This window comes from Glycine max, chromosome 7, assembly GCF_000004515.6.
Source record: "Glycine max cultivar Williams 82 chromosome 7, Glycine_max_v4.0, whole genome shotgun sequence".
NCBI lineage: Eukaryota > Viridiplantae > Streptophyta > Magnoliopsida > Fabales > Fabaceae > Glycine > Glycine max.
In genome coordinates, this window is record NC_038243.2 from 753,960 (window position 1) to 768,129 (window position 14,170).

At 32.2% G+C, this 14,170-nt stretch overlaps 1 protein-coding gene across 1 annotated transcript; it reads right to left on the minus strand.

The window, feature by feature from the left end:
* Positions 1-862: 862 nt before the first annotated feature.
* On the minus strand, positions 863-10,850 carry LOC100777656 (protein ROOT HAIR DEFECTIVE 3 homolog 1). The gene is made up of 23 exons (XM_003529816.5): positions 10,660-10,850; positions 9,704-9,853; positions 9,081-9,147; positions 8,896-8,998; positions 8,336-8,406; positions 8,103-8,166; positions 7,941-8,006; positions 7,783-7,830; positions 7,634-7,696; positions 7,470-7,526; positions 7,079-7,237; positions 6,486-6,554; positions 6,302-6,393; positions 5,688-5,766; positions 5,323-5,488; positions 4,962-5,086; positions 4,305-4,567; positions 4,121-4,217; positions 3,874-4,038; positions 2,161-2,265; positions 1,970-2,064; positions 1,591-1,687; positions 863-1,378 (listed from the first exon to the last, which is right to left on the minus strand). Exons 1-23 carry the CDS (start codon positions 10,661-10,663, stop codon positions 1,157-1,159), a joined length of 2,427 nt encoding a protein of 808 aa, XP_003529864.1. The 5' UTR covers positions 10,664-10,850; the 3' UTR covers positions 863-1,156.
* Positions 10,851-14,170: the final 3,320 nt, after the last annotated feature.

Below are 14,170 nucleotides of genomic sequence, written 5' to 3' on the forward strand. Positions count from 1 at the left end.
CCTTGAAAATTTTCTAATACAAATATGTTATAACTCTTGCCAAGAGCTTCTGCAAAAATCTGGTAGAAGGTTACACATCAAATGGCAATGGCAATTCAAATAGATCTTAAATTAATGTTAATAAATTCATTTGTTCTACTTTTTTTTTAAGTAAATTCATTTGTTCTACTTAAGTGGTGCTGGAATGGAAATGGCAAAACAGTTATAATATGAATAGTCCATGTGGTTGTTTTAAGTTTTAATTTTATCCTTAATCAACTTATTGCACTTCTTAAATTTAGAGATATTTCAAAGGTTGTTACATTACAGGCTTACAGCTAGACATATCACAATTGACAATATATTTATTGCTGATCTTTTATGTCTCATTTTTTATATCCAAAATTAATTTCATTACCTATCATTTTTTACAATTTAATTTAATAAAAATAAATATTTTTGTTTTGTAAAAACTTTGAGAAAAAGAAAAATATCGTTCGCAATACTTATTCCCTCGGACGAAGGAATAATGTTCTAACGCGGCAGGTCAACAAATCATTAATGGCCACTGTTCATGCATTAAACAAACAAGGCTTTGTTATTCATTATTATTAATCAATAAATAAAATTTTATTAAAAAATCTATATGTATTTATAGCATTACATGACAACTTTAAAATAAAATTGTTTACTTTTAATTCCTTAATAAATAGAAGAAAACAATCTTCCTATCTTCCAAGACCATGTTACACGTGAAACAATAGTTGACATTACAAGCAGCAAGCACGATCAACTCTAGTATCTCTTTGAAAAGATCTAACATAAACACACAATCCAATTAATAAATTTTCCACAAAAAAAAAAAAAAACTCAGTACACCGAATTTACAAACAAAATTGATTGCAAAACCAGCATAACCATCAAAGACCATGTAAAATAAGCTATAACTTTTCCAACTAACTGAAGCGCCTAAATTGGAAAAGAGACCTATCTCAAGGGGGGACTACATCAACAAATCATTGCCCCCTGTATATGGCACTTGCACAAAAAAAACCAATGCCTTTGAATGTCTTGAATGCTCACAAGTCATGAATTTTGTGGACAAGCATGCAGCCACCAGACAAACCACCATCTCCCAACAGAATAAATTGGTTTTCAGTAAGATGAGTGTCTTCACCTAATCATCTTTTAATGGACTCGCATACTCGGTTCCGTTGTCCAATCTAGTCAAGTTAGATGAGGCGCTAGATGACACGGCATGACCCTCATTGTAACTGCTTTTTGATGGGGTTCTCTGAGGATTGTTAGCTGCAGGGTTCTGTCCCTCCTCTGCTAGTTTTTTCATAAGGTTCATGATAGTTGGAATAAACTTGCTAGACAAGGATATGATTCCTGGAAGCTGAAGAAAAAGAAAAAAGTTAAGGAATAAGGCTACTATAAACTTTAACAGTGGACAACAGACCCTTGAACACTATAATGCCTAGTAATTTATTAGCTGAATTTGTTACAAATGCTCACAGAGTGTAACACATTCAAACAGGCAAGGCAGACATGGATTATCAATACCGGGATTGGAAAATAAATTATAAGACCACAATAGCTTATACTCACAGCTCCATTGCGAAATTCACCCGAAACATCAAGCTGCACCCATAGGGCTTTAATGAGAAGAAAACCAACAAAGATGACACCCAAATACAAGGGATTTCTGCCACGGAAAATATTAAACTTGGGTGAGATCAATTAAATAGTACAATAAAAGTGAATAGTTTTCTTTAGGTTTGTACTTTAGGTAACATTATTATGTTACTAATTTGCCCATCAAATACTCAAAACAGTTTACTATCTCCAACACAAAATAATTACAGTTACTACTTTTAGACTGAGCAGTTATTAGAGGAGCAAGATGCAAGTTAAGAGCAAGAAAAAAACAAAGAAGGATAACCAAAGCTAGAAAAATATACAGCAGACGAGTACGGTTGACATGCACCTTAGAAGTGTCATAAATTCATTAAATCCCAGGATAACCAAAGCAACTATTGCCCATGGGGGAGGTAACCAGTTGTTGTTGCGCTTGTTGGCCTCCTGAAAATACAGAAGAATATATTACATCAATAAGTAAAAATAGTAATATGTTTTCCAACAAGAAATTCAAATGTCTTGATAATTTATGCATCATGCCTGTGCAGAAATGGCCTGAGAGACACTGTACTCTGTCTCTGTCTTGAATTGCCTCCACAAAGACTTGCACTGGACAGGTGTAATCAATGTTTTAGAGGATGAAACCTGCATGGAAATTTCACACACAACATATCAGTGCATGATAACTGCTATGTATAGCTATATTTTGGGATTAAATTATATAGGAATTAGTAATTTTTCTTTCTTACTTCTTTCTTTTTTTGCAAATAATTGAAATTCTAACATCATTTAAGTTTTTGTGCAGAAAATATTAAAAGATAATGAATTTATGATGTTTATTGAATAATTGGAGCAGAAAAAAGCCCAAAAGAACAAATTGGTGATCTGAAGATACGCGCTTAGCGCGTCCAAGGCGCTCAGCGCAAGGCACAAGCTCAGCAGGCACAGTAGGCTTAACGGCAGGAAGCAGGACTAATTCAGGAAAACAGGTTAATTCAGAAAAGAGGCGCGCTTAGCGTGAGTCACGCGCTAACCGCGAGGTTACCGCCATACTCACTAAGCGCGCCGCGCTTAGCGTGAAGGTTGCATGAAAACTAAGATGATCTGCACCTATAAAAGGAGAGAGAAGAAGGAAAAAACACAAAAAATTTAAGAGAATATAATTCTTTATAGAAGGTAAAGACTAGAAGAAGGAGAAGCAAGCATTAGAAGTCATTCATTCCCTTCATTCCCTTTCTCAATTTTCCCCTTTACTATATATTCCCCTCTTTCAATTGTAAAGTCTCCTATAACAATGAGGCTAAACCTATTTTGTTGGAAACTTAGTAGCCAATTGCTCTTGATGTAATTTCTCTTCCTATTTATTATGAATATTACTTTTGTATTATCTTTTCCTGTGCTTAATTGTTTATGGCTTGATCACCCATTTGCATGGTAAGTTTTAGGGGTAACATTGGAAAACATTATTTTCTAATAGAACTAGGAAAGGATATCTAAATAACTTCATGACTAGGGATAGGTTGATTTTATTTAACCTGTTATACATCTCTATTCTTAATGTAATTTAACTATTTTATCTTTGCAAAGTGATTTGGGAGAGAAGATAGATAAGCTAAGCTCTTTCACTCGAGGGATCTTTGTTAGAGTATATGAATAGATACAAGTGTAAAATTGGAATAAACATAATTAGAGAAAAATCATTAATATTATATTGAGTAGCTTTGGTAGGCTAAGTTTCCAGCATTTTCATCTTCTGAATTTAACTTCTATAATATCGGTTTTTCTAATCTTTTCTGTTTTTAATTAATTCATTTAAATCCATGTTTAATTTTTTTCCTTGTTTATTTTAATTCTATACCAATTTAATTTACTGTTTTCTACACAACCTTTTAAACCAATTTATTCATTGCATAAAAATTATATATTCACCTATCTAAGTACAAAGTCTCTATGGATTCGACACTTGGACTTCCATTTTAACTTTATTACCTGTGAGAATTTGATGCACTTGCCAATAAGTTAACCGTGCACAAGATAGAAAATGCTCTCAAAACGTTACAAGAGAAACCAAAATATAGCATTTGCAGCCTAAACTGTATATCAATTAATTCACAAGTCATCACAGCAAGGGACATTTATATTCAGTTTAGGGCAATCAGATCACTAGTTAATGCAAATCAGACCATTCATCTACCAAAATGGGTACACAAGTCAACACTTCATCATATAGAACTAGCAACAATTAAACTGCACCTGTTCCCAGCTGCTAGAAGCTAGTGGATCAACCATTGTCATGCTCCTTGTAGCATTACTATTTGGTGATGAATCCACCAATGCAACTGCTAACACCTTCTCAATATTGTCAGTGTCATCATCATCCAAACGAATTGCAGCCATAACAGATAGCAACTTCAAAGACTGCAAAGCATTAAATATGGTTAAAAAGATAATAAAAAAGCACAAATTCAATAACAATATAATATTCATAATCATGCCATACAGAAGAGCGAGCAGTCTTGGTGATGGCTCGTATATCTTCTTTACCCGTCCAAACACGAGGCATTGAATCAGAATCATGGCTAAACAACATCGTAAACCTGCATTCAAAGTTAAGGTAAGTGCATATAAAGTAAAACTCAAACGAACAGGTAAAAGTCAACTTAGAAGTTGCAGAAGATTCATACCTGTCTTTCATGCGGATTAGAACTCTTCCAGCTTCTTCCCGAGCCTTTCCTTCTACCAGACCCCTTGCATAATCCTCTAAACTCAAAATTATTTTCTGCCTTGTTTCTTCATCCATATCAAACCCAGTAAGTGCAGCAGAGAACCCTGAAACAGCTGATTCAGTCTCACGCCTAAAAAGATTCCTTATTGATGGCCAAGTATCACTATTAGCTCCGTCCAAAAGAGCTTCAACAGGTCCAGACAAAGCTTGTTTAAGTTTTTCCTGCAATCGTAATACTATCAGAAAACTTCCCAGCAAGTTAGTCCTTCAAATTAAGAAGCAAACCAACTGGAACAACCTCACAAAATTTCATAAACTTCTTGCCTAAATCACTACAGTAACTAAGCGTGAGAAGGATCTTATACTTTTGACTCATCATTATTAATAGAAAGAGTATTGACAACATACATTGTATCAATCGATCCCTCACAAGAATGATTGCATTGTTATTGGGCACTCTTGCTTAGTTACAATCTCATATTTACCACTCTAAAATTTCAAAGTCCAACTATTTACTATATAGTGTATACAACCTGAAATCTTAGTGCCATTACTGTGCTTGACAGAAATCACTTACAGATTCATAAGACATTAATGATCAATGCTAGAGACATACCTCATATGATGAAGTAAGTTCAGAAATCTTGGTTGCACGTACAGTTGCAACATGTGCATCAATATCACGCAGCAGTTTCTCTCGTACTTTAGATGTATCCCAGTTTGTTTGTTCAATAACAACATCTGCAATGATAATATATCAGTTTCATTTTGTAATTCAGTCAGAGTAAGTTTGACTTCTTGGACAGCAGACATTGTAATGAACCAAAACCTAGCAATTCTGCACCCAACCTCAAATTAATCATTGTACACAATCCACTTCTTGTTTATCCATATTCTCAGTTTTCCCTTTCCAAATTTAACCTTCAACTTCAATTTATTGCTCACTAATAAACAAAATAAAGAAATTTTTTTATTACCTGTGCATGCTTCATCAAATTGAACCATACAAGACCCAATGCAATTATTAGCAGCCACAGAAAATCCTTCCCCTCCTTTCAAAGTCTTGTCAAATGCCTCCTTGAATTTATCCAAAGTTCCAGATCTTATATGTCCCAGCGCAGATTGGAATGCTGGTTGGACAAGCTAACCAATTGAAAAGGTGTTAGCACCACTACAAACCTCACAATTCTATAAATGCTACTAAAGAGAAAGAAGTAAGGCCAATATCCAGTATCTAAAATAGTCATATTGATTCAAAACTCATCAATTAATAAAAAATTTCAATAGTTATCAATTCATTTTATAAGAAGGAAAACGGTTGAGCCCAGTTGAGAAGGATTACTTGGAACAATTTTTCTTGTAGTTGCTTTTGTTTGGAAGATCTCACACCTTCGTCAAAATAGGTGGCTTCAGCATCATACCTTTAAAAGAAAATGCAATAGCTCAATATAACTTCACTCCACATCAACTCATTCTTCCATGATGTAACAGCCAACAGCATGCAACATTAAGACAACAAACTTCTAAGATTCAAATTCAAGCTACATTTTACTTGAAGATTACACATAACATCACAGCTATAAAACTAGTCCTTAATATACAAAATAATGATATGGTAATGGAATAGAAACCAGAAAACATTAGATGGTATTACTGTGTAACACACGTAACTACCAGGTTAAGTAATTTTCTCTAAACCTACAAGTTCACTCATGGAGTCAAGTCATGGCACCTAGTTAACTAAAACTTTCAAATCAAAAAAGGAAGAAAAAGAAATTAAAAACAGCACGGGGATGAGGGAATCCTGCTGCTCTACTCAACAGTACTGAAACTAAATATTGTAAAAAGATAAGAGTCACAAAAAGTTTATAACATAGTATAAGGTAATGTGGTATTCTATAACTGAGCCACTACAAAGTACAAATACAGATGTCATATAAATTGAACTATACTCACTCTGAAAAACAAATATCAAGAAGTGAACTGAGCTTTTTCCCAAATCCAGGAATAGGGCCAGATTGCACAGCCTCTTCCAATTGACACCAATCCTGAGTGGTAATTGAAAGATATTCCCACAAAATTAGTAAAACTAGGAATGCCAAAATATGTTGGAGGATTACACCAAAATAAAAGTCAATACCTCATTTGCAACAAAAGAAACATATTTCTCGTTGGCTATTTCTTCACATCGTACAGTAGCAACCATAACCTACAAGTAGGTTGACCCTTAAATTAATAATAAAATGAAGGTTAAATTAAAAATTTAGTGCCTACACCTGACATTGTTTTTCATTTTAGTTCCTACATAAAAGAATTCTACATTTTGGTCCCTACATGAAAAATGTTTACGAAATGGTCCTTTCCACCACCTGCTGACATTACAACAGTATTAGGTTTAATTCCTATATTGTCAATATTTTTCATTTTAGTCCCTATAAGAAGTAAATTTACACTTTGGTTGGTCCCTACACGAAAAAATCTCTACATTTTGGTCCCACACCTAACATGCTTTTTTCAATTTAGTCCCTGCAGAAAAACACTCTAACACCAGTATAATGTCAACAAACAATGGGGACCAACTTGTAAATAAAATCATGTAGGATCAAAATTTAGAGTTTTTCATGTAGGAACTAAACTGAAAACAAGTGTCAAGTGTAGGGAGCAAATTTTTTATTTTACCTAAAATCAATACACATGAAAACAAAAGTGGCATCGTCATAGCATTTATATTACCTTATGTGCAGGAAGATCGAGATCTTTGTTCTCCTTAATGACTTTCCATATATGCTCAGAACTAAAAGAAAAGCCAGAAGCAGGAACTACTCCACGCCGATCCCCTGCAAGCCCACCAGGAGCGATAGAATGATGGAACCGTTGCCGCAAGCTAGCAACCTACATTCAAAATAAACCAGAATAGAATATATCAGCAAATTAGACAAACAAACCAAGAAAAAAGGACTGTTTCCCACTATGAAAGGCAAATTAATACAATAATTTATGCACATGGATCAAGAAGCAATGGCACATAATCACTGATGCAGATATGAAGACACAAACAACCATGAAATCCTTATAATGGGTCATATAATACAATCAGCTAGTAAATCAGAAGGAAACTTCATACCTGATCTTTAAATTGCTCTTCCTTTTCTTCATAACTAGAAAGAGCAACAACTTCAACCTGGCCATTTATTACCAAGAATAAACAATTACTATAAACTTCATATAAAATCTTGCTAAACAAGAACATCAGTAAGATTAGCAATATCAAAGGAATGAAGAACTTACATTGAAAAATTCACTTAATGGGGTTTCCTTGTGGGCCTGTGGTTTAGGAACAGAGTCCCATATCTGCAGAGGAAAAGAGTAAAGCAAAGGTAGAAAAGAAGTCTATAACAATTCAATAACAATATACAGAGATGAAAGCACTGCATTACCTTCTGAATATCTTCTCGCAAAACAGGTTCTAAATTTTCAAGTGGTGTCTATAAAAGGGAAAGGTTAGCCACATCAACAACAAACAAAAGTATTTAGAATTAAAAATATATAACAAACAAATAATTACAAAAAAAATAAATAAGCAGCTATTACACACCCTTGTTTTATCGCGTATGACAAACAACAATGTTGTTTTTCGTGGACTAAACAATCTCATCATGACCTGAAAGTAAAATGAATGTGCATTTAAATAAATGTCAATCGACAAGTTTCAAGATTCAAGATAATTGCTTGTAGTCAATAGGCTGACAACACATACCTGAAAGACAGTTTTCAAAAGTGGCTTATTTGCAGCTTGCTCACGGCCAATGTCATGGCACCACCTTTGCAAGCATTGCAGAGGGGGAGGGAAATTAGTTGCATAAAGAAAGAAGATTCAAATGGGAAAACATTAAAATAAGAAATACAAGCAGCTACAGACTTCAAAATTCTGAAATTAGTCAGTATTAAAGATGTAACAAGGGTGAAAACTAAAAAGGGGGAAAAACTCACATGTTTATTAGCACTATATCTGAGACAGCAAGAGCAAATAGAGCACTCTGCTTTTCAAAAGCAGTGTCATCCTGAGAAAAAGACAATTTCACTATACAAGGAGAACGAAACGCAGAAATATCCATTTCTCATACTTTGTTCTAATTTTTGCCAATGACAGAGAATAGCATGTTTAAATAATCAAGAGTTCTAATTATTATGAACTATTCCTAATCCATCACAATGCTAACACAGATTAGAAATGTTATGGAACTCTTTCTTCTGGTCACAATTTAATAACACAAATAAAATTTAAAGAGATCAAGAGGATATGTTACAAGTAAATCGTGAGAACAACAGGAATGTATGAACTCCACAAATTTTTATAATAAGCATCATATGTTCCACAAGGGCTAGAAACACGCTGGCATATTTGCATCCCCAATTGAGAAATATATATATATATATATATATATATATATATATATATATGCAAATGGCAATTGGATATTGGCAATAGACTGAATTGTGACCTTGGCTATTATTAAAGAAAGTTAACGTATAACAAAAAAAAAAAACACCTCTCCGCGTTCTCTTCCATCTGTACCCTCCAAATCCATCACAAGTGTACAAGGCTCTATGCCAGCACATCTAGCCATCCAGATTCCTTTGGTTGTTTGAGACCTGAAAACAAGCATATACATCAGGTCATTACCCAGTTAGTTTAGAAGGGATAGTGTAACATGTCAGAATTGCAACAACATACCTTCCCTTAAAAGCATCCATCTCTCTGAAGTTGGTACCAAACAAATGATTTAACAGTGTGCTCTTGCCTGTCCAGAGCAAAGAAAACAAAGAACTAGATAATATAAAGATCCTTTTATTGGGAATAGTAATCATCTCATTATGCTAACAAATTTAAACAAACGCAAAAGAATGAAGTAAAATTAAACAGGAGAAATAAATTTAAAAAGGTAAAATAAAAATTTTCAAAAAAATAAAAAGGGACAAGAGACTAAATCTAATAATCAGATATCACTATTTGTATAGATAATGAAGTCATAAATCTAAGCTGCTACAATTGGGCTAGTGGTGAGCGGTATGGGTAATTTGCAAAAGGTCATAGGTTCAAATCCCATTGCTACTCATGCAACAAAACAAATTGTAAGTTTATATCAAATTCAACTAGGAGGCTATTATTCATTAAACTTTGATTTAATCTTTCCATGAATATTAAATAACAATCCACCTCCACCATTCAGTGTCAAGTAAAGTATCTTAATTACTTAAAGATCCTCACATGCACAGACAGGTTAAAGAAATCATAAAATCCAATTAGCTTGAGAAGGGATGGGAAAACAATAAGGTTAAGGACACAAGAGAGCATACCACTACTTTGAGGACCCATTATAGAAACTACGGCATATGAAAGCCCACATTCAGCCAACTTCACCTCCTTCATGAAATTTTCAACCCCAAAAACATTGAATGTACCATCTCCATCAATAAGCTGAGTTGAACAACAAGTCTCACTATTTGCTGGATAAGCAAATACTCCATGTTAGTAGAGGAAAAATAAATTGCTGCAAAAGACTTCCACAAATTTCAAGTATAGCCCTAATTGAGATCCACAAGCAAAACCGGAATTTTAGGTATGATTGCAGCAGTGCACTGTGACATATGAACAGCTAGAAACACATTTAATCAGGAAATTCAACTTGACCATCCTGCCCTGGTAAGAACATTGGTTTTCATTCTCAGTTACCCAAAAAGAAACAAACAAATCTTTACACTTGTTTGCTGGTTCCACACTCCATTCAGCAATTCAAACCACAATACTTCCACTAGCTTTGAAAAACCTGAGCAGGGATACTAATCTCCATTCCAAAAATTTAAATTAACCAACCTTCTAATAAGCACTCATGTCTAAACTTTTCTTCTCCCCTTTAACATATAGTAACAATCTAAACCTTGCCCCGGATCCACCCATTTAGCAATACAAAACACAAATTATGGATCGAATTGTCAAAATCAATCACATCACCAAATTCCCATAAATTCCACACAAACATTCAATCACTCAAAACTGAAAAAAAAATGAAATCAAACAACAATTAAGTTAAACAACAGTTAGAAAGAAAAAAAAAAAAACAAAACGCATGCAAGTGTAACTACCAGTTTTCCGTTAATACCCAACAATTGTCATCTATAAAAGATTGAAACTTCGATGGGAGTTAGAATTGGGAAAGCTGAGAGAAATAAAAAAAGTGGAGAACAAAGCTTTCATCATCATCATAAAAAATGCAGGAATCAGATCGACGATGAAGAGAATGGAAAAAGCGTACCCATTAGCGTGGGATTGGAAACGATTGTTGAGAAATGCGGAAAAGGAAGATCGAAAGAGAGAAAAGCGATCTCAGACTCTCACAAGACACAGGGGCATTACCATTGTCATGCCATCACCATAACTACTCACATATACTTGATTCCAAATTATGCTTCTTCTTTTTTTCCTTTTTCTTTTTATTTTACTTTTTTTTTCTTATGGGTCGGCACACTAAGAATTTAGGATTTTGAAATAACTTTTTTTAATTCTATTTTTTTGTCTTTGATTTTCAATGCACTCAATTTCAATTAGAAGATAAAAAAGGAGATCTAATTGAATATTTCTTTTGTTTTTCTTAAACTTAGGTTGAAAGTTTCCCTATTCGTATTCGTATTTTTTTATTAAAAAATTATATCCTTTTACCTAGAAAAGACATTAGAGTTAATGAAATTCAGAAGCAAAAAGATATTAGAGTTAATGAAAATTAAGGCAATAGGAGAAATTTTCAAAAAGGAGAAATTTTCAAAAGATGTCGTGTACATTATAGTATCTGACTAATCAGTGTTTTGTTTGTGGCATGATCCATTCGATGAATTAGTAACACAAGTTACACATGATCATAAAATGTTTTTTTGGGTAGTTATGTTAATATTTTATTATTAAGTCAAATATCATGTTAATTTTCTTGAATAATTTAGGTCAATTTTTTATAATAAAACTAGTAGGAGATTTTATACTTTTTTCTACCAGTATTCATACAAGGATAGCTATATTTAAAAAAAAAACAAAATTATTTCTGATGGTTAGAATTATTTTAAAAAAATAGTTTTCTAATTTTTTATTTTTCATCTAAATTATAATGCATGAATTGAATAAAATATTTTACTTAAATTGACACCAATTTAAAATTTTGCTTAAAACACGATTAAAGAAAACTATGTGCCAACAATATAAATGTTTTTATATTATCAATCAATAAAAGTTATTATAATAATAATTTTTAAAATTATTGTTAGCAAGATTTCTTATTAGTTAACAATATAAAAATTATTATAATGATAGTGCATACAAAGTAAACTAATATAACTATTCATATTAAGAAATTGATAAATTTTGTAAAGAAAATAGTGGTGAAAATGAAATTAAAAGGTTACATCAAAACAAGCCATATTTAATATTTTTTGAGTAATAAAGTACAAAACTATTTAGTAGTTGAAAAATGGTCTAAATTGAGGGCAATGGGCGGTGGAAGAATGGGACCCAAGGGTGCCGCCCTTTTTTCTTGCTTTCGGCAAACGTGGAAATGCAACTTTTAAGAGCGCGTGAAACTCCGTTTCTCATCATTCCTCACTACAAATAAATCACCTGCGTTATTCGCACGTACGATCATATTTATTGCATTTGGTTTGGTCCTCATGTCCTTCATGGATCCCACCCATTCTCTCCTTGCTTGCTTATTCAATATTCAAAACCTACATCCCTTTTATTCATTTTTATAGATTAAAAAATCAAATTACTCACCCTTTTTTTATTATATAAAATTTAGATGATTTAGATGTTGAGACTCATCAGCTTGCCTCGAAATTTTAAAAATATTTATAAAAATACTTACATATAATTCATCATCAAAATACTTACATGTTAAAGTTTCTCTAGTACCAAAGAAACTCTTATTTATTTAAGCCAAATAGTAGAAAAAATAAACAACAAAAAAGAAAGAAATAATCAGATATTTATAAAAGAAGAGATGAATTAGACTTTATATTAGTATTGATTTTATAAAATATTTATAGTGTAGGGTTTATGAGAAAAGTTGAAGTGACAATTCAAAAGAAAAAATTGAATTAGATAAAATTTTAAGATAAAACATTTCATGAAATAACTTTCATTAATAAAGAGAATTTCAAAAACGTTTTGACTTTTACTTCTTACTTCCTTTCTTTATTTCAAAATTTAAGATTTAAGAGTGCACTACTCAAGAAATATTGACTAACAAGTGATTTTTTAAATGTTATAAAATTACTTAAGAACTTTTGTTTTAAATTTAAAAACCATTTTTACTTCAATTTTAAAATAATTTAAAACAAACGTTAACTTAATTGTACAAGTAATATAGAATGAAAATAAGTATCATCCCATAAGAACTAATTGTGATCAGGTACTATTTTACTAAATTAATATTAGTAGTTTTGGGCAAACCCAAATAGATTGTACCAAAATAACTCAAATAGATTGAAGAAAAAAGTAAGAGGCTGAATTAAAAAGGTGAAAAAAAAATAGTAAATGAGACAAGTGACAGTTTTAAAAAACAAATTCAACTACGGGTGTACTATCTAGGATATTAATTTTATCTCTGTCAAAAGGATATTAATGTTATATATTCCTTCACATACAATCATGTCTTTGCCTTAAAAAAACCTTGCCTTTACCCAATCCCAGTTCATTCTCGTAGATTTAATAACAATCCACTAAATTTGTCAATCATCGTTTTCTTATAAACTAGTCCCTTAATTATTAATTCAAATTACTAAATCTTTAGTTAACCCAGATCAACGTCATGATAGCCAGCAAAAACAGATTTAACAAAACTATACTGGTCCATCGTATCCCTTAAAAATTAAAACTCATTCTTAGATATAGTGCATTTTTTTCATTCGTAGATATATAGTGCATGTTTTTGGTTCTATGTTTAACGACCAATAAACAAAAAAAAAAAAAAAAAATCCGTATTAAGAGGTAAGCAACTAATTGCTTCTGTATTTTCCTTTGTTTGACGTTAAATTCCTGCTAGTCACACTTATTGAACACACAAACATAAGCAAGTGATAAGAAAATTCAATATATGTACAACCTTTTCATTGATTATCCAACCCAGTCAAGAGCCCAAAATCAACCCAAGAAAAACTAATCCAAAGAAAACAATAAACATATGTATAAAGAAACTTTCCTCAAACCAAACGAAAATGAGCTTAGATTGACAATGATTCAGAAGAGACTACGTACATATCAATATTCTAATAAGAAAGTTTAATTATAATCCACATGAAAAGAAATAAAAGCAAACGAGAATAAAGATAAAAAGAGGAACTTTATCAAAGTTGACGTTCATGAGAATAACTTCAATCTTTTACGAGAGACTCCCCCCTCATTCAAAAATACTATTATAAGCGTCTTTCCCTTCAACCAAATAAGCACTGCAAGTGACCAAAAATATTTTTGTTGCACCTAGCATTATTATGTAACACATATTCAACTATGATTACAAAAATTGCTTGCAAAATCAACAAAAACAGATAATCATTTAAGAAGAAAAAAAACCTAATTTAAATGAGCAAATAAAAAAAAATCATCTGATAATATGGCTTATTACTATTACTTTTTTCTATGTAAACATGCCAGATTTAAACACACAAAGTAAATGAGATCCGAAATGAAATTGTGCAAGTTGGCCAAACTCAATTATTCATTGGGTGCTGGTGGTCATGTGGAGGACATAATAGGAACGAGAACATATGAACATGCAACGTTGG